Genomic DNA, 21,768 nt, shown 5'->3' on the forward strand with positions numbered 1-21,768 from the left:
AGTTACCATCGCAGTGTCCATACAAATCCCTAGAACCCTTTCAAGATTTAGGGTCAGTAACAATTCAGTAAGGAAAGGACCCATTAGGTAAATTTGGCTCTGAAAATGTTAATTGAAAGTCCTCCTCGCAATTCAGCCCTTTTCCTTCTGCCTTTCTGTAGTCAGCTGGGTCCCATGGTGACCGGTTCTGAAAGAAATCATCCCCTTCAGCAGTTACCTAGCACCATGGCAACCAGGACGTCAGCAAAGCACGATGGATCCTGCACAAAACAGCTCCTACCAGGCTCCCTCCCTGCCTCTCTAATTCAACCCTGCCTGAGGCCCAGTGATGGGGCTAAAGACCAGCAGACAGACGCACTCAAGAAATCCCATGTTTGTGTGGTGTTTCTGTGAGCATAGATAGATGGGCATACAGTGAATTATGCTGTGAGAATTCCCCCAAAACACAGAACATATTTTAAAGGATGAGGATGGATGGTGGGATGGGGACAGGGAGGTAGGCATGGATGGCCTTTAGGTTTAACGATGTATAAAAATTACATTTGCATTCATAAGGTAACAGTAAATTGATGGGAAGTCGGAGCACTAAACAAGACCTTAGGGAAGTATTTTAAAAATATTGTTATCTACCTGAGAGGAAAATGGACAACAACATGGCTTTAGGGAACGCTGAAGGGGTGTAATGCTGTCCGTGGTGCTGAATACTCCTTTGTCCCAGATGTGCCAGGGGGCTCCGGAGGCTGGTTAAGGAACACAGTGCCATGTTAAGGTACTGATGATAAGAAAGAAAGGGGCTGGGGAGAAAGCATCGTTTCCCATTCTACCAAGAAACTCTGAATGCCCACGATGAAACGTTCAAATGGAAAATAAAACAAAATATAAAGTGGAAAAGCCTGGAGGTTTGGATGGTTGGATTTTCTCCTTTTCATATGGAGATTTTTGGTCAGAGCCAATGAGGTTGGAGATTTCTGCTGCTTTGCTCCTGAAAGGAAAAGTGGGGGAAGGGAGAGAAAAGATGGCCAGATTCTCCCCTCGAGCCACATGATCCATTTCCCATGTGACACATTCCAGAGCCTTGGAAAGGGGAAGGGAGGGGCACCAAGTGAGTGGGGCTGGGGGCGGGAAGATGGTTTAATAGTCAAACCTGCAAAGCGTCATCTTGTCTCCCTACCAGGAAGCGGGCTGCGAGCCAAGGGAAAAGCAGAAGACAGATATGAATGCGTTCCCAAGCTTTCCTGGTGGTTTATGTCATTCTCCAAACTCCCATGCAAGGGCTATTCCTGATCAAGAAGACCCAAGGAGACCGTCTCTAAAATCAAGTCCGGATGGAGGTATGTGCTAGAGATCCCGCGGTATTGTGGCTGAAATTTGGCTCAGAGTACAAAATACCTTATTTTTTTCCAGGCAATTGGGAGATTTTGTCTTGGTTTATTTGCTGGTTGGGGCTTTATGTTTGTTACAGGTCCGAAAAGATGCCTTGGTAGTTCTGTAAAATGAATAATTCACCCGTGCCTGTTGAAGACAAATTAGATGGAAATTCTGTATTGATAATTAATAAAACAAAGCACTCATTGGTGATCAGGATTATTTTTCTTTGAATCCTGGAAAGAGGAAAAAAATAATATTAACTGAAACCAATTAGATTTCATTGTCCCTGCAATAAAATCCTATTTCATCTCTTTTCAGCTGCTTCTTTGGTGCCCATGTTCCCAGAGGTTATTGGCAGTGGTTTAGGGAGCCTGAGTGGGCAGGCGTGCTGTTTCTTTGTGCGGTGCAATCGTCTACCTTTTGATGTTCCTGATGCCAGAGTGCTTGTGGTTGTTTCCAGCTCTTAGTTTAGGACAGTAGACGGCCACTGAATTCCCGGCCACTGAATTCCAAATCGTATAGAATAGCTACCAAGAAGGACCCCAGGAAGTTCTCAAAGGAATCTTCCAAAGTTGTAGGCTAAAATAATCTGCCATGCACTCAAATCTTGGTATCGTTGACCATTTCTGCCCAGCCACAAAGAGGGAAGCTAGCAAATTTAAATTTTATTTCATCTTTATTTAACAAATACTTATAAAGTTCTTGCTATGTGTAAGGCATCAGTCTAAGCACAAATAATCTGTCATTTAATCCTTATAATAACCCTCTGAAGGAGGTATTATTAGTACTCACATTTTGGAGATGAAGAAACTGAGGCACAGAGAGCTTAGGGAACTAACTCTCCCAAGGTCACATGCTAGCAAATAGTAGATTTGGACCCAAAAACCTTGACCCCAGAGTTTATGATCTTAATCACTGAACTATGCTGCTTCTCTACTGGTATTTCACATGTCAGCAGTTGATTTGGCTACAAATTTTGTTCAGCTGATGCTACTAGAAGATTGAATCCGATTTCACAGATCCCCAGTGAAATCTGCCTTTAATCTTGAATTATCCCAATAGCCACATTCTGTACCCCCAAAGAACCCAGTAAGTAATTGCCTATTCTCTTCCCCTTGTGCTGTATAGATATCTGGTAGTAAAACACTGTGTTACTATGGTGACTAAATGATGTCTAAAGGAAAAAAAGAAATCTAGAATTACATCATGGCTGATTTTTTTTTTTTTTAATCGAACCAGGAAACATTCTTCTATTCTTCGAACCTAGTAATAAGACCAGCCTAGGCATGTTATCTTTAAAAGCACTTACCTGGTTTTCAAAATAGATTAAACTTCTAAAATTATTAACATAAACTATGATATCAAACTAACTAGGTTTATTGCTTTAAAATAATGTTATCATACTTTAAAATAAGGGAATAGATTTCTCTCTTGACAAATTATTTTAGGTTTTTAAGGGAAAATGAAGTTGTTGTTTTTTTTTAACTTCTGGGAATTTCTGATACAAGGATTTTCTTCCTTTGGTCTGTATCGTTTCCCTTCTGGCCATTGAAAATAAAAAGATGACTGATCTCATTTTTATATGCTGTGGGAAAACCAAGAGAATTTATTAGGTCAGAGAGACAAAGAGGAAGAAAAGGGACAGGAATCTAAAATTTGTGAAATTCTTCCCTAAATGAGGTGTTTCCCTTCAGAGTTTCACTGAAGAAAACTGTGAAGAGTCAGTCAATATTGAACTTTAATACTGAACTTCAGTCCTTTGGCTTAAACCTTTGATCCCAGCTGAAATCTACATTGCCCTTGGACAAGTAACACTTTTACACTATTACTGTATCGTCATCTGAAGGGAACTTCTTGTATCCTTCCATCTTTGGATTTCTAGCACTTTAGCACCAGGCCTGGTTTATGGTAAGCTCTCAATATGTATTTGCAAATGAAAAATGGGAAGACACAGCCTGACAGCACTCCGCTGGAGCCAGTTTGGGGTCCCATGCTGATTTTGTTTTGCGCGTGTTTATAGGGAGTCTAGTGAGGAGGTAAATGTACAGTAGGAGAAAACTCGGCAGCAGTCAGAATTGTGCCTGAAATTTATGTATGCCACTCAGAGTGACCCCTGGAGCAGTGGCACACTAGAATTCGAGACGTATCCATACATTCTTTTCCTGGGGATTACCAACCCCCTGACTTTTTATTTATATTTGGAATGCAGTTCTGATATTTTAATGCATATCTACAGTAAATGGAGGCATCCCAAACGGTCTCATTTTGCTCTCATGTTTTCTGCCTGGCACCATCACCCAACATTGAGAAAGTTCACTCGGGTTGACAGTTAATGTCTTGAGAAGGTCAGTTCCTGCCCCAGGCAGTCCTGTCCTAATAAACTGTGGCTCCCAGTCCCCAGAACATTGCACCAAGAACTCACAGGACTGCAAGACTACTCCCTAGAGAACGCTGGGATCTTCAGTGTCAGAGTGGGTTGGAGCCAGACTGCCTTTCCCAAACCGTGGCAATCAGGGCCTGAGTGCAAAAGATGATCTCAGAGCATCTTGACAGGTTGCTTAGGATTTGAATTTGAGACAGCAGGCTAATTAAGCTTAAAGTATTTTAAGCCTAATTATCACCTCTCCTGATAATATACATAAATACAACCTTTTCTATTATTTTTCAATCTAATTAAGTAACTAAGGAGCGGAAGGGTGGGGTTTGTGGGTAAGGTGTGAGTCCCTGAATCCTATTCACTCTTCCTCCAGTGTTACCTGCTGAGTGAGTTGTGCCAAAGAAACAGCCCTGCTGGAAGCACATATAGCCTGGCAAGCGCTGCACGCCCACCGCACTCGGGGGCCTTCTCAGATGAGCAGGTATGCGAGTGCACACTAGAGGCTTTGATCTGAAAGCCTTAGCTGGGCTTCCTACTCATCCCTCTCAGATCTGAAAGGGGGCAATCTACTTAACCAGCTGAACTGGAGAAGTTAGAAGAGAGAAAAATGGAGAGGCTTCCCCCTTGAGGAGAGGCTTTGCCAAGTATGCTTTCAGTTTGTAAGTCAGGAATGAAATAGGATATGAGAAGGGACATAGTAAGCACAAGGGAAGGATATGAGAAAAGAAGCCTGGGTCCTGCCTCTTGGTCACAGTAATTTACCTGCTGCTAGTAAACCCTGCTCAATGAGTCAGGCCCTGCCAGCCGAATTATTCAATCCTTCCCTATGGTATCTAAACAGGGAGGGAGAAGAACTAGAGGAGGACCAGAGTGTGGATGCAATTTCTCCTCTATGAACCAAGGCAAAAATGGAATGAGATGGGAGGTGGCCTCTCCAAGAGGATAGTTTGAAAAGCAAAACGGGAGTTACCATCATGAATATATTTCCCTGTTTGTAGAGTGATTTTCCCTTGGCTAAACTTTTACAGCAGTCATCTTCTGGAGCCTTTCTTTCAGTATACTTTCCTAGGCACTGGATGTCTGTCATGTCTAATCCTGATAGAAATTCTATGATGTGCATTATTAGCCTCAATTTCTGACCAGGAAACTGAAGCTCAGAGAGCTTAACTAATCTGGCCAAAGTCACACAAATACAGCCAGGATCTGAATCCAGGTCTTTCTAATTCTGTGCTCTTTCCACTATATCACAAGTAAAATTCTTTCCTCTACATTCTTTACAAATATATGTTTTTGGATATTAGATTAATACATGTACAGAAAATTTGGAAAATATAGAGAAGTAGAAAAGTGTAATGAAAATAAAAATCAGTCATGATCTCGCCACCTAGAAACAACCATTGTTAAAATTTTGGTGTATTTCTGCTCAGTGTTTTTCAACACATATAATGGTAACAAAAGTAAACGTTTGTTGAGCACATGCTTTGATCCAGACATTGTTCTTAGCTCCTTTCTTGTATAATTTTATTCTCACAACAGATCAGTAAGGTGGGTACTTTTATTATCCTAATTTTCCTGGTGAAGACACTCAATAAGCACAGAGATGCTAAGTAACTTGCAGAGGCTACATAGGTAATAAGTGATTTGAAACCTGCCTGAGCTCTAGAACGGGGTTTCTCGAATGCACTGTTGGCATTTGGGTAATTCTTTGTTAGGAGTGCTTTCCTCTTTCTTATAGAATGTGTAGCAGCATCCTTGGCCTCTTCCCAGTTGTGACAACCAAGAATGTTTCCAGACATTGCCCAATGGCCCCTGGGAGGCAAAATTACCTCTGAACCACTGCTCTAGAGCCTATGCTCTCAACCACTACTCAGTGCGTCCTCTTCATATTTAAAATGTGCATAGAGTTATTTTCTTCCATATGTAAAGAAGGAAATACACCTTTAAATTTGGGTATAAGCTATGAAACCTTCCTGAAATGTCAATGGCTTTGTCAATCATAGTTACTTCCAGAAAAATGCTCATTAGTAGACTTTTATAATAGGTGTATAGAATCACACCGTGGGGAGGAGAACCATGTTTCTCTTCTTATTTTTTTTCTGGCTCTCTGGGCCAGGCACCCTTTAGCCTTGAAGAATTCAAATTTCAGGTGTACAGGATCTATATCTATCTATCCATCCATCCATCCATCCATCCATCCATCCATCCATCAAAAAATCCATCCATCTTTCTTCTTTCTTTCTATCTATCTATCTATCTATCTATCTATCTATCTATCTATCTATCTATCTATCTTGTGCTTATCAACCAAAGTGTCAAAATAGATTGCTGTGTCCTAAACGAAAGATGCCTGTCGCAAATAATTGCTTGCTGATAAAGTACCAGAATTTGCCAGTGATTTCTTTTTTTAATTTAATTATAATAAATTTAAGGATATCTACATAATTATTTTCTTCTCACCATGACTTTTTAGGTTGAATATTGTGTTGGAGTTATAGGTCGAGCTTCTAGTGTTGCATATAATTCTGGATATATCTGAGTGTGTCACACGCATGAATACATTTGTCACATCTACCTCTGAAGCAAGGTTGAAAATTACTTGTGTAGGTCATTTGGGTCAACCATTGCTGATGTGCATTAAAATAAGAAGCATTGAGAAATGATAGCAGTAGCATCTTAACCTATAAAATATCTAAAAATATTTGACACTAAAATATATATTAAACATATGAAACATGCAAATATACAATCAACCATATTTTCAGTGATACATATTGTTGCATAATTTGTCTATGAAAAATATACATTAATGCAAATTCAAATCTGACTTTTGCTCCATGAGCTTGAAGTTTTTGGAAAACCCTGATTGAGGACAGTGGTGCAGATCAAAATTTACCCAGAATGTTGATGTGAATTTGATGGGAGACAAATGTAAATGCTTCTGAAAAATAAGAGTTCTTTGTAGCTCCCTGTTCAGCTTATACTTGGTTCTGAACAAATCTTTCACCTTCTTTTCAAATACCTGTAAATCACATTTCTTGTACAGCTCTTCACTTTGAGAGCAATGAGTATGGTCTTTGCTCCCTCACCTCTGTCCTATTTAAGTCACACTACTGGAGAAATTGATACTGAAATCACAGCTTGGAAATGAAACTGAACATTTACTTCTAAAACAACTGTTTGCCTTTACTTTAACTCAGTGAGCACACAGCAGGTCTTCAAAAAATGTTTGTTATAATGAATGAAATTTTTGCTGAGGTTCAAATTCCTTCACCAAATTGCTTTCAGAATTCAAAAGACCCCCTACTGGGAAGAGAGGTGTGGAGAACTGGTAGAAGACAATCAGGGGTTCTAATAAATATTTCTCCCCTCTGAGAAGTTAGGTATTAGAATGGAGAGCAAACACAGTTGGCAAGTCTTTTTGCAAGGGATCTTCAGTAGAAGATTGTTGGCCCATCTAGGACAATTGAGGATGGCTCAGCTGGCCCCTCGGTAAAATTCACCTCTTCTTTGGAGACCAATCCTACTGCTCTTGGGTGTCAGAATCTCACGGTGCTGGCCCCGGCAGCTCTCTCAGGATGAGCTCTGCTGGGTGAAAGGGTGGGTTATAAGTTCAATGGATGCATGTTGCTCATCGCCTTGTCTATCTATCAGTTCTCGTTCATTTCTAAAATGACGTTAAAAATCATCCAGACCAACTCATTCATATTGTAGACATAGAAACAGATTCGACGAGATTGATTTACTTATGGTCCGTACACTGATATAAAAATAAGACCTAGGTCTTTTGACTTGCTGTCCAGTGAATCAGAACCCAGGTTTCTTAGCTCCCAGTCCAATGTTTAAGGTGAAGTAGAAAGCACTGTACACTCTTCAAGCGTTTCAGGGTTTCTAATATTCTAGATGCTGGTGGATGGTGGAAAGTGACAGAATGACTGGTATAAATTTTAGTCATTACCCTCAGGTATATACAAAATGCTGTATTGAATTAGTTTCTATTGCTGCTCTACCAAATGAACAAAAATTTAGTGGCTTAAGTTCATAGCCATTTCTGTGTCACAGTTGTGCAGGTCTGAAGTGCTAGGCTTGTTTCTCTGCTTAGTCTCACAGGCTGAAATCAAGGGATTGGCAGGACTGCGTTCCTTTGTGGGGGCTCCAGGGATGACTCCCATGCCACGCGCATTTTCACGGTTGGCAGAATCGAGCGCCTGGTGGTTGTAGGACTAAGGGCACATTTCTTTGGTGGTTGTCAGTTGGGGGCCACCCATCACTCCTAGAGGCCTCTCCCTGGTTCTCGCACGTGGGCCCCTGCATCTTGAGCCAGCAACAGCCTGTCAATTCCTTCTCATGCTTGGAATCTACCTCTGACTTCTTCTGCCACATCTCTCTGCCACCAACCAGAGAAGGCTCTCTGTTCTTCAGGGCTCTTAAATTTGGGCCTACCTGAATAATTCAGGATAATCTTCTCATTTTAAGTTCCGTAACCTTAATTATATATACAGTGTCCCTTTTGCTATAGAATGTAACATATTCACAAGTTACAGGGATTAGGGCGTTAGCTTTCCGGGGCCTTTCTGCCTACTACATACATTGTTTCCTTTAATTAATAGCAAAGCTCCATATAGTCAGTAATATTGTAATAACTATGTTGTGGGCTATTTTGTGAAGTTAGAGGAGGCTGTTTTGAAAACCCCTCTCTGTTCAAAAAATCAGGCTCCCCTTGAAAGCATAACCAATATCCAAACAAAAAGAAAATGCACCCAGTCTGATCTCAGGAAACTGATCCCTGTAGGGAGACAGGTCAAAAGGCACAGAGCTGGAAGTATTATGAAGGAATATTTATATATATTATAAAAGAGGAGGAAAGGGAAAAGGTCAATATAGGAAATTCCAGGCTTATAAGCCTGTGACACTAGTGGTCTCAAATGGTGGAGAGGAAACTCTGTTTTCACTGGAAGTATGAGTTTCTTTTGCAGTTATTCAAAATTATCTAATAGAAATAATTTAAGCAGAGTGGATTCTATAAGCTTTTGAGAAAGACATTCAATCCAGTTATATTACATACGTTGGTTTAGGGTGTAGAAAAAAGTTTAATCTGGCTAACATATTAACTAAAAAATCATCCCCAACTTGGAGAAAGGTGTTTATTTATTTGGACCTCAGTCATTTTCTCCTTAAAAACATTGCGAATAGGGTTTCCAGGCGGGAATTCCCGCCCGTTCTCAGGAATCTTTTTCGCTTTCCCGTTCCCAAATCCCGAGAAAAGTTGGTTGGGAAATTGGGAAAATCGGCTTCTTGAACCCAGTAATACCCACAATTGGAAATAAATGTACTACTCACAATGTATCGCTTAGACATTTTTTCTGTTTATCGCTAGGGTTTCCTGGTGGGAATTCCCGCCCATTCTCGGGAATTTTTTTCCCTTTTCTGTTTACGAATCCTGAGAAAAGTTGGTTTGAAAATCGGGAAAATTGGCTCCTTGAACCCAGGTGGTTGGTAATATCGGCCAAAACTTTGTGGAAATGATTCATCATGGAGAACAGAAAACTGTTTATATCTCGGGATTTGGGAACGGGAAGGCGAAAAAAATTCCTGAGAACAGAAGGGAATTCCCACCTGGAAACCCTAATTGCGAATGATGATTGTGGACCCAGGCCCCTTCACAAAAGCCATTCACCCTTAACGAAGCCAAATTATGTGACTAATGTTAGTATTATCGCTATAGTATGTGTTGTGTGATATGGTTACTAATATTTGCTTGTCATATGACTTTTAAAGACTTTTATGGGCTGACGGTAGTAAGAGTGCTAATTTTTGAAGTACTTGCTACGTACCAGATACTGAACTAAGGTGTTTTATAAAACTATACAAGGATAATAACACTTATTGAGTATTTTCCTCGTACCAGGCAGATTGACTTGCATTAATTCATTTAACTCCTGTGCATATATTATCTCATTTAATCCTCATGCTAATCAAATGAGATAGGAACTAATTATCTAGGTGATAAGACAACTAGAGCTCCAGAGGATTAGATAAGTTGTCCTGGGTCTCAGAATTAGTGAGTGAGTGATGGAGGTGGATTCATACTTCAGCTGTTTGACTTCCAAGCCTGCATACATAACCACTTTGCAATATTCCTATATTGTGAGATGAAAAATAGATATGTTCTGGGTGTAGGTTTGTCAGATTTAGTGAATAAAAATACAGGCCACCATGTATGGGATACTGCATGGAACATACTTACGCTAAAAATAATTTGTTATTTGAAATTCACATTTAACTGGGCATCTTGTATTCTATCTGGTAACCCTATTTGGGTGGCACATTAGGGTTTTCCTGTTCCCCAACAACAGTCACGCTGGTGACTGACCACCTGGGCCTTATCCAGTTCTATAAAGCACTTAGCTCAATGTCCACACCAGAGCCATAGCTCAGGGACAGAAAGCAATATAGCCATTCAGGAAGCTTCCAAAGAGCCTATGGGGCCTCTTTAGCCATTTGTAAATTCAGGGATGTGTGTGAGTTCAGGTTTCGGGATAGGTTACCCTCCACTACTAGAAGTGGTAAGCTAGTAAATGTTATCAACTTGCCTCTTCAGGGAGAAAAACCTGATTTGTGGTGCTTGTCAATTTCTGTAGTGTGAATATTCTTCTCATGGCAGATTCATGAGACCAACATGATGTCATTGAACTTGGAGTTGGGAAGAAATGTGCACAGCTGGCTCTGGGGCGCCCATGCAAGCCAGTCCCAGCCCACAACTGCTCCAGGCATTTCTCATTTTCCCATATAGGCAAATCAAGTCTCTATAACAGTGAAAGGCTTAAGAGAAAATATCTACCACTATGGTATTTTCTGAATTAAAACCACTAAAAATTTAAAAAGACAGTTTCCTACTTGGGGTAAAACCATTGATCAAAATTTTTCCTCACTTTAATTTAGACTGAAGTCTAGAGTTCTGCTTTCATTCTGCATTTAAAAGGCAACAGTTACTCATCCTTCAGAATGAATTTCCAAAACTCTGATATTCTTTATTCTGAAAAAAATATGTATTTCTAGACCAGCATGTCTACTGCACTTTTGATGCTAAGCTTCCATGCAGTATATGGTGGGAGAGACTCCCCCACCCTGCCAAATGTTCACTATGTCACATATTTCTGAGCTAGCATATTCAACAGATGTATCTGTAGGTAGTTAAGAGGCTGTGGGGAGTAGCTTTATATTCCTGTATTTGACTGAGGTGTCAAGAAAGACCTATCCGTTTATAACCAGTGTGACCCTCTGAATTCAGATCCAGCCCTTGTGGCTTCCCCGGGCATGAAGCGCCAGGGTGGGGAAGAGTATGAGCTTTGGAAAGAGACAATCCTGGGTGACCACTTTCCAACTGTATGAACTTGGCAAAGAACTTCAGTTTTTTTCATTTATGAAACAGGGTGAATAATGTAACCTACCTTTAAGGGCTACACATATAAAGTGTCTGACACATAGTAAGCACAGAAAAAGTACCAGCTCTTGGTAGTATTGATATGATAACTGTTGTCATCCTTGTAATTAATCTTACTGCTCATTAGTAAACAACTCTGTGTCTCTTCAGGTCCAGCAGATACTTCCCATTCTACAGAAAACACTTCCCCACCCCCAACCAAATCACGTTAAAATTCAATATTATAAAAATTCTAGTTTGACATGACATTTTTGAACAAATCTCAGAAATAAAAATGGTCTTTCTACATTGTAAGAATGTCTGTAAATACTTATAATTTCAGGAGAGAAAGAAAAATAAAAAATCATTCCTTAGGATTTTTTGAATCTGGAAGAAACCTAACCAGCAGAACTTAGCCAGGAATAGCTCATGGCAGAAGTGTGATGTGAATAAAGTTTGTCACCTCTGCCCCTCTAGTCCTCATTGTGGTCCTCTCACTAGTTTCCAGTCATCCATTCAACCATCCATCAAAGTATGATTTTAAACAATCATAAAGGTATGACTCTCATGCAAATATAGAACGACCATATGTCAAAGGTTTATTAACTTATTACTGAAGGAACCAATGAAACAATAAGGCTTGTTCCCAGAGCATTTGAAGAAATGAGTTTCTTTGGGTTTTGGTTTTTGTTTTTTTAAAAGAATGTCAGCATAAGATTGCTAGGTAGACACAACACCAGTTAATAATGTCCTCCAGGGCAGTAAGTCCATAACCTGTAGGATTATTTTTCTCCTAGACAGAAATCTGCATTTTAACACATAACTTCACAGTGTCTGGATTCTAGTCATATAGTGAATAAACAGCAAAATCAAGCACAGATACAGTCTTCCAGAGAAGTAATCCCTTGGAGAAGCCCGTCTAACAATGTCCTAGCATGATTTTACAAAAGATTTGCTATACTCTTTTACTTGTTTTCAAGTATTGGATCATTTTTATTAACACATCTATCCATTTATATATGCAATAAACCTTTATTAATATCTATATGCCCCAGGGATGCAGAGATCTTGAGGACAGTTTCTGTCCTCAAGGAACTTACAACCTAATGGGAGAGACAAATGTTCAAAATAAAAATTATAATACAAACTGACAGGTACATTCCCTTCCCAGGCTCTCTAGGATCCCACCAGTACAGAGGTCCACCGAATCCCTAGTTCTCTACCGTTTGCCCCATGTTTGCCACATGCTAAAACACATCTCTCAGACCCCAGTGCACGAATGACTCCTTTCTTAGAGACTATATAGAGCTATGTTTTAATAAGGGCCTTCAGTACTCAACCTAGTGGAGTGTGTCACATGGAGTCTCGGAACTGGTTGGGAGGAGATAGGCTGAGCAGGACAGAGGTCACGAAGTCTTTCCTGTCTCTCTTAACATTATTGCGTATGGATGACTTGGACATAATTACTATTTAAGCAGCCGTCATATTTCAGAAACACTCCCTGGAAGATGTATTTATTTCCAAATTAATGGAGCAGGGGAGAGAGACCTTTCTAAAATTTGACTTGGGACCCTAGAATTTAGTTATCATACGGCAGACTATTTTTTCTGGGAGCGAGGTGCGGGAGCCTGTCTGAGGACACCTAAACTACCTTCACGCTCCCTTAAGTAAGAGTTCTGTTTCATGTAGCAGTTGACCTGGGTGACTTCAGTTCACCGACCCTGTTCTTCTCATGCTTTCCCCTATCTCCATGGTCACCAGTGTTGCAGCGCCCTGTGAATACACAATGATTTTCTCTCTTGGCGTTTAATTCTCCTTGCAGAGCCACCTAGAGTAGGAGTCACGTATTTCAGTTCTCTGTCCTTGTGGATTCAACTCAGTAAATATTTAATAAGCAGTTATTAATGTAAAGAACTTCAATGGAAGCTGTAGAGCATGGAAAAAGAATAACATGCTCCTCCCAGGAGCCCATAGCTTAGTGGGGGAAGAAAGGAACATGGAAGTAATTCTAAAGCACTGAGTCTTTATCCTGGCTGCACATTAGGGTCACCGGGGGAACTCTGAAACATCCCGATACCCAGGCTGCACTCCAGACCAATTAAATTAGAGTCCCTGGGGTAGGACCCAGGCGTCAGTATTTTTTATAAAGCTCCCTGGGAGAGTCCAGTGTGTTGCCAAGCTAGAGAATCATTGTTCTAAAGCCAAAGAAACAGAAAATGCTGTAGTAAAGGACTAACAAAGTGTTGTATGAACAAGGATACCACAACCATTCTGGATATGCTAATATTCGTATCCACTGTCTGACCGCATTTCAGCTCATGAATGCAGAAAATATAGCCTCTCGTTGTAACCATGGGAAAAATTTAGGTCAGTTTGATTGTAGGGCATTTAGAAACTATATACTCCAGGAGGTACGGTCTGCAGGAAACTATGTCTCTAAGGGGAAAAGGTCCCAAAAAAGCTCAACCCAGAAAGATGACCTCCAAATTCATTCCATATGCTCTCTCTCCCTTGGATTTTTTTTTTTTTTTTTTTTACGCCTTGGTCTTCCTGAAGAAGTCCTAGTCACCCTCCAAATCCCCAGTTCTAACCTCACCTCCTTTTCTCCCTCCTATCCTAAGCACAACTGGATCCCTATTTTTCTCTGGCACTTAGCTCCTCGTCTGTTTTTAGCAGTTAATTATAATTATTCCGGAATTTAATTATAATACGGCAGTTTATTTATACATTTACCCTTTTAAGGGCCTTACTTATCTTTGTTTCCTTAGTACCCAGCGCAGTTTCTTGGTTTACTGACTGAATAAACAGAGCTGCAGCAATTTTAGGCAGAGTCAGAAAGTCATGCCATCATCAGGGGAGACCTAGACTCCGGAACTCCCCGGGTTTCCTTGGCCCATTTCTGAGCATTGAAACCCTCTGCTTCCAAGTGGTCAGGCTGGAGAAATCAGCAGACACACTCACTGGGGTAAAGGAGCTGGAGGCAGTGATGAAAGGAGGCCTCACAGCTCGTGAGCTGGAGGCGCGAGTTTGCGTTTCACCTGGAGAGTTTTGCTAGGAGAGGAAGAGAGAAACAGAACGAAGTTCGCAGGTTTTAGTGTATATATTGAGTAGAGAAAAGTGCCTGTGCCACTGACGCCTTGTTGTATTTTGGCCACAGCCATCCCCAAAAAGTTTAGAACAGCTCTTGCTGTCTGGGAGAATTGCTCCTCTGTTTTATTTTTAAACTTGACATCTTTTTAAAAATTGGGTTTCTTTTGGCATTTTGTAAGTTTTACACAGATGAAGGTGAAAACATTTCAGTTCTATAACTATGAAGATCATGCATTCCAGATTATTTTCTAGGACAGTGCTAATTTTAGAGCTGACGTTCTGTTTTCAGACTGTGTATCCTGATTGTTTTAATATGGAAAGTATGGCTGCTCTTCCTACAATTGACTAGCAGCTAGCTAGCCATGCTTAAAGCTCTTTCAATAGTCAGATGTCTCATTGTCTTACATTTCTCTTAGCAACATTAAGTAGGGCTGCCTCACGGATGCAAATCCTGACGGAAGCATGGAACTGGCATTTACTATGTTCCCCTGCACTCCACACTTTTGTTGGACGTGGTGTCTTGATGAGGACAATATATATTAATGACACTCCAGTCCCTACCACAAATTAGTGCAAATGTCTTTCAAGGAAAACTGGATCGTTAAGTTTTCTCTCATTAAGAACTGTTCTTTCATCCCACCTCTAAAATTTCAGAGACATTTCTTTGTGCGGTGTACTCACAGGAACCCACCAAGAAAGACACAGGTCCTGCTACAGCCTGTTGCTGCCACAGGCCAGATGGAATTGCTCTGGTTATTACGGATTCAATTGCTATGCTTTCTCCTTCCGTTTAATAGAGTCAGAGCAAATTAAACTTTAATGATCCTCCTGTGACCAAAGTCACCTCGATTTTAATTGAGTGGCCCACAATTATACAATCTTTTTACCTATTCAAAAGTGTAACTTTTTTCCTCACTGAATAGTACAAAACAAGATAAATACTAAACGTTATATTATTCTATATCTAAGAATCATAAGCTCTTACAAAGTTGCTGAGTAACAGTTATATTTGGTTGGGGGTTTTTTGTGTGTTTTTTTTGTTGTTGTTTGTTTTTTTTTCTTCTTTTTTTTTGAAGATTTTTATTAAAAATATAATTAGCATACAATATTATATTAGTTTCATGTGTACACCATAGTTACTCAACATTTATATACCTAAAGAAGTGATCACCGTAAGTCCAGCAACCATCTAACATTGTACCAGCTATCACAATATTATTGACTATATTCCCTATGCTGTACATTACATCCCCAAGAATTACTTGTTTTTTTATTTTTTTCCCCATTTTAATTAATTTATTTTTAATTAGTTTCAGGTGCACAAGACAAAGCAAAACTTAGACGTTTATAATTTATATCCCTCACACTGTGTGTTTGTTTGTTTTTAAGGAGGATGCAGCTCACAGTGGCCCACGTGGGGATCGAAACAGCAACCTTGGTTTTATTAGCACCATGCTCTAACCAACTGAGCTAACCGACCACCCCCTATATTTGGTTGTTTTTAATCATCTGAATGCCATAAAGTTTCTAATAATCTGGTTACATTCTTTAGACGACATCTTGTATGTTGTTCAGTCACTGTGTCATTTTATGAAACAATAACTAAGAATAGCATCAAAATATGTCATTGACAGGTGGCAAGCTATTAGTTCCTGAACCACATCATCTTTTGGAAAAAGCAGGCTATTTTCAGAGGTCATTAAATTAGGAGCTACTTCTGGCTCGTGTGGAAGTGTTATGGTTGCTCCATCTGCCTCCATAATGTTTGTGTAATGGAAATTCTGCAATAAGTAAGGACTGGGTCCTTCCCAGTAGCCAGCCAGTCTGTATTCACAGATTTCTGTTAGCTATTTCCATAGCTGACATCTGAGTATTTCCATCTGCCTGAGTTTTCCTCTCTTGCAGCCTCATTACTTTAATGTTACGACATTCAGGAACTTCTCACTTACTTGCCCAGAATTCCAACAGCTCTTCAGATGGGGGTAACACCCTTACCGTGACTCAGGTTTGAGCTCCCTAACCCTCTGTGATCCCCAATAAGGATATGTTTAGGAGTGGTGCTTGGCATGAGTTCTCCCATATTTGACTAAGGGGAAAGAGGGGGTGAGGCCAGAGGGAGCCTGAGCTGGGATCTGCTAAAAACAGCTCCTGAAGTGAAAGAGAAGTGGGGCCAGAGTTTTTTCTGGATAGTAGTCAGGGTTTCCTGCCAGTGCACAAGTCCTACTCATTGACAAATGACAGCCAATCTAAGTGTCAAATAAGATTGTTAGCCTTAGAACTCAATCGGTAGAACACCATTTTAACAGGAGGCTTCATTCTTTTTTTCTTATGTAGAACTAAGAGAAAAAAAATGAATATGGTTTTTGCTCACAGAATGGATAACCGCAAGCCACGTTTGGTTATTCCGACACTTCTGGTGCCCCTCCAAAACCACAGCTGCACTGAAACAGCTACGCGTCTGCCAAGCCATGACCTGACGGATTTATATGAGGAGCACGGTTGGATGAGCAACAGAACAGACCTGCAATATGGACTGAAACCCGGGGAAGTGGCCATAGCCAGCATTTTCTTTGGGACCCTGTGGTTGTTTTCTATCGTTGGTAATTCCTTGGTCTGTTTGGTCATCCACCGGAGTAGGAGGACTCAGTCCACCACCAACTACTTTGTGGTCTCCATGGCCTGTGCGGATCTTCTCGTCAGCTTTGCCAGCACGCCTTTCGTCCTGCTGCAGTTCACCACCGGCAGGTGGACACTGGGTGATGCGATGTGCAAGGTGGTTCGGTATTTCCAGTATCTCACCCCAGGCGTCCAGATCTATGTGCTCCTCTCCATCTGCATAGACCGGTTCTATACCATTGTCTACCCTCTGAGCTTCAAGGTGTCCAGAGAAAAAGCCAAGAAAATGATCGCAGCGTCGTGGGTCTTTGATGCAGCCTTTGTGACCCCCGTGTTCTTTTTCTTCGGCGCCAACTGGGACAACCACTGTAACTATTTCCTCCCCTCCTCCTGGGAAGGAACTGCCTATACTGTCATCCACTTCTTGGTGGGCTTTGTGGTTCCATCTGTCCTCATAATCTTATTTTACCAGAAGGTCATAAAGTATATTTGGAGAATAGGCACTGATGGCCGAACTGTGAGGAGAACAATGAACATTGTCCCAAGGACAAAAGTGAAAACTATCAAGATGTTCCTCATTTTAAACCTATTGTTTTTGCTCTCCTGGCTGCCTTTTCATGTGGCTCAGCTGTGGCACCCCCAGGAACGAGACTATAAGAAAAGTTCCCTTGTGTTCACAGCGATCACATGGATATCCTTTAGTTCTTCAGCCTCGAAACCTACTCTGTATTCAATTTATAATGCCAATTTTAGGAGAGGAATGAAAGAGACTTTTTGCATGTCCTCGATGAAATGTTACCGAAGCAATGCCTATACTATCACAACCAGTTCAAGGATGGCCAAAAAAAACTATGTTGGCATTTCAGAAATCCCTCCCATGGCCAAAACTATAACCAAAGACTCAATCTATGATTCATTTGACAGAGAAGCCAAGGAAAAAAAGCTTGCTTGGCCCATTAACTCAAATCCACCAAATACTTTTGTCTAATTTCTCAGAATTCTTTCAATTATTGTTATGCGCCAGAGATTAAAAAAGCTTTAACTATAAAAAAACAAGCTATTTATATATTTTTTCAGTCAACTTTCTGAGGGGAATGGGGAATGTTTTCTTTTGTAAAATGCATTCACTTATTGATTATAGTTTTGTGGTTTTTATTTTCCTTTTTGTTTTAAGGGAAGCATTCATCTTGAGCTCCTTTTACTATATTATTTACATGCACAGAAAAAAAAAAAAGAAAATGCTTTCCTACTTTTTAATTACCATTAGGTTCAAAAAGCATAAACCATACACACAGTCTTTGATTCATGATTCAACATAGTTTACTTGTTTCCTTTTTCTCCTCCCTACTGAAATGTTGTAACTGTGGGCTTCTGTTCCGAATGAAATCCCCTCTGTCACACATTTCAGAGACTTGTGCTGCTTCTACTAAACAACATTTAGGAATCGTTAATATTGTATATGGTTTTACATTACCTTCTAAGTAGTCACTGCCCAGATCTGCTATAGAAAGCACTCCATATACAGTATTGGAATATACTGGACCTTGCTGGGCAGTCTTCTGGGATTTAATTTTAATCAGGATTCTTAGGGAAAGAAAGCTTACAGAGTTAACCTAATCTCTCTGTCTCGCGCGCACACGTTTTCTCTCTCTCTCTCTCTCTCTCTCTCTCTCTCCCCCTCCCTCCTTCTCTCTCTCCTTCGCTCCCTCTTGTTTTCATTTTCCCTTAACTTAAGCGGCTGAGGATGCCTTGGAAAATTTAAAGTCAGTGGGATGTTTTTCTCACATCTGTGTCCAATCTAGGCTATGTTTAGGACATTTACTTTCCTTCTTTAAGTTAAATTCAAGCAAATGAGCAGGTGCCCTTTCTAGGCAAGCCTAGAAAATGCTAAAGGGAAAAATGACAGATGGCATTCCCCCGTGCTCTGCCCTTTGGCTGCCTGGCCCTAACTGTATACACTAGGACAGCCAGGGGAAGGAGCACCTTCTTTCTCCTCAAGACTAGGACACGAGGCCATGTCTCCGGCCAGCGCCTCCTCCCCCTCATCTCTCTCCCGGATACACCATCATGCCAGCTCAAACTCTTCTTTGCCTGTGATAACTCGGAATTTTCTTTCTCTAGTTGCCAGGTCTCCATTATTTCAAATCTAGGACTAGCACATTTTAAAAATGTTCTTCCACGTATTTAAACAATAAAGGACTTACAGACAAGACAAGCAGGCATTTTCACACCTTAGTTAACAAGAGCTGCAAATAGTAATTTCAGTGGTTCAGCACTTTTACCTGCATGATCTCATTTTATCCTCTCAAGAATTCTGTGATGTGCTTATTATCATCTGTTTTATAGATGAAACTGGAACTCAACGTTCTGTGACTTGTCCAAGTTGGAGTATGTCATCTGGTATTCACACTTAGCTCTTCTAACTGCAAGTCTGTTGCTCTTTCTTTGACATTACAGACGTCTCTCTAAAGAACACACAAGTGGCCAAACCCATCCATGCCTCGATGGGCTTCCTGGCTGCTGCTCTGGTGGAAGTCTAATGTTTAGAGGACCTGACCATTCTTAAAAGGAGAGTCTAGATGAAATTTAATGAGCTGGCCCTCACTTTTTCCTTGGCTGTGGATAGGTTGTTGGATTAATGGTGCTGAATGTCTGAGATACAGAAAGAAGCTTGTACATTCCCACCTCACAGACACAGGGAAATGAAACAAAATTGGGGTTGATATTTGGGGTAAGCAACAACGATAAAACATTTCATCTGCAAAACATCTATAGAGCTGATGTTTTCAAGTGGAGGTGTTTCTTTCAACACATTCAAAAGATAAAAGTAATATCTCATATTTTTCTTCCTTTTCTTTCTCATATTCTTACTCATCTCATCAGTAAATGGCACTCTAAAAATGACAAAGCGTGCCAATGTTTGTGTCACTTGGCCCTTGAATCTTATGGTTCAGCCTTGTTAAAAAAATAGAAATAATTTCTTTTTTACCCTTTTAAGTGGAATATTATTTTTTAAGTTAGATTGTAAAAAGCTAAATTTAATTCATTTCAAATTTATTTTTATGTTTAATTTAGTTCTCAGTTTAAACTAAGAGATTACTGTGTGATTACTAAGCTCCATTCTGTCTTTAATGTTCTAAGAGCTGACCCCAGTAAGTGGAAATTCAGTGAGACCATCTTATAAAAACTCTTGTTATAGAAAGTACTAGCTTTTTAAAAATACCCCACATAATGACAAATTAAGAGGGTGTGGAGACAAAGCCAGGAGTGCAGTTTCCAGGCTCTCGGCCTCACATGGAAAGGTGCTGGCTCAGGTAGTAAATGGCCATCAACTGTGATTGCATGGCCATCAGCTGTGGCTAGCTGGCCATCAGCTGTAACCAGTGAGCCATTGGCCACTAATATAACTGCTGTGGCTACACTAGCAGCAAATGGGGGCTAGCAAGAAGATGGTGGCTGGCAAGCGCTGAGTGTGGCGGAGTGTGGATTGCAGATTCTGTGGCTCCTGCTTCCCGTGTCTCCAACCCAGCTGCCAGTGAGAATATAGTGGTGTGACTCCCCTACCTGTGGCTCTGTGGGTGTTCCTTTTTGGGCTCGCCATATCCTGCGTTCTTATGCGGGGAGCGGGACCAGAGACCCCGCATGCCACCCTGCGTGACTCCCTGCATGACAGAGGGTTAGTCAAATCACCATCGCGAAAGCCCCCAAATCATAGGACCTGTGAAAATTCAGCTGTACTCTGTAAGCATGTTGGTAATTCACTGATTTTAGTTTAGTTTAATATTCAAGATTCCTGTCGTCTCACTTGATCTTAAAATGGGAGAAAATTGGATATAAGGCCCAGATTGATGAATATTTGCATAAGTCTCAGCGACATGAGCATTTTCACATTTACCTGGGAAGAACCAGAGTGAAGTCTTAGGGAGGCAGGCTTTTGGAAAGAAGAAGGAAATTACTCCAGTCTCCTTACGAGGTACATAACAACATGCACCCTGGACCTGGCTTCATGGAGCCTCCAAACAGGAGTTCAAGAAAGGTCACACTGGGGGCCATGGTTCAGAGTAGAGACAATTCTCCTACCTGGCTCCAGGCTCCCAGACTGTCAGAGGAAGGCACAGAGATGCATCCTTTGGGTGAAATTCGAATTTCTCCTTTTCTTGTCATCTTCATTAAAAGCATTATTGCAACCAGCCTGTACATCCTGCTCAGAGGGGCTGCCCTGTGGGCCTGCATCACAGGTTAACCCAAGATGCCTGGACCTGATCCCCAGTTCTGTTTTCACTGGGGGGGGGGGCTTCCACCAAGCATTGGGGAGCTGAATCATTGGCCACATAAGGTTGGCAGTTTTGCCTCTCCTGGTGGGAACTGTGGGGACAGAGCCCCAGACAGCAGTTTCCAGGCTCTCGGCCTCACGTGGAAAGGTGCTGGCTCAGGTAGTAAGTGGCCATCAACTGTGATCGGATGGCCATCAGCTGTTACCGGTCAGCCATTAACCACTGATATAACTGCCGTGGCTACGCTGGCAAGGGGGTTGGTTGGTTGGCAGAGAAGCGGATGGCACATCGTGTGGAGCCTTGTCATGCGGGGTCTCAGCTCCTGCTCCCCGCACAAGAATGCAGGACATGGTGAGGCCAAAGAGGAACACCCACGGAGCCATAGAAGGGGAGTCACACCACTATATTCTCACTGGCGGCTGGGTTGGAGACACAGGAAGCAGGAGCCACACTATCCGCAATCTGCCATCCGCTTCTCTGCCAACCAACCAACCCCTTGCTAACTGGACTCCGCTATTCACTTCTCTGCCAACCAACCAACAACCAACCCCCTAGCTTAGCCACGGCAGTTATATTAGTGGCTAATGGCTAACTGGTAACAGCTAACGGCCAACTAGCCACAG

The 21,768-nt window shown here is 41.2% G+C and overlaps 2 protein-coding genes across 4 annotated transcripts in view; both read left to right on the top strand.

Annotated features, from left to right (window-relative positions):
- The first annotated feature begins 1,191 nt into the window (after positions 1–1,191).
- Positions 1,192–18,110, top strand: GPR19 (G protein-coupled receptor 19). Of its 3 annotated transcripts, XM_019744721.2 has the most exons (3): positions 1,196–1,331; positions 4,119–4,226; positions 16,590–18,110. In XM_019744721.2, exons 2-3 carry the CDS (start codon positions 4,219–4,221, stop codon positions 17,857–17,859), a joined length of 1,278 nt encoding a protein of 425 aa, XP_019600280.2. In that variant the 5' UTR covers positions 1,196–1,331; positions 4,119–4,218; the 3' UTR covers positions 17,860–18,110. The 3 variants fall into 3 exon arrangements, with proteins under 3 accessions (XP_019600284.2, XP_019600281.2, XP_019600280.2); XM_019744725.2 differs by lacking the exon at positions 4,119–4,226 and having other exon boundaries at positions 1,192–1,331; positions 16,629–18,110; XM_019744722.2 differs by lacking the exon at positions 4,119–4,226 and having other exon boundaries at positions 1,193–1,331.
- Positions 1,203–21,768, top strand: part of DUSP16 (dual specificity phosphatase 16) — a 152,159-nt gene continuing 131,593 nt past the window's right edge. Inside the window, exon 1 of the mRNA XM_019744716.2 lies at positions 1,203–1,331. The gene's annotated coding sequence lies outside the window, so the exon portion shown is untranslated. The remainder of the gene's footprint in view (positions 1,332–21,768) is intronic.

Source organism: Rhinolophus sinicus, linkage group LG02, assembly GCF_036562045.2.
Source record: "Rhinolophus sinicus isolate RSC01 linkage group LG02, ASM3656204v1, whole genome shotgun sequence".
Lineage (NCBI taxonomy): Eukaryota > Metazoa > Chordata > Mammalia > Chiroptera > Rhinolophidae > Rhinolophus > Rhinolophus sinicus.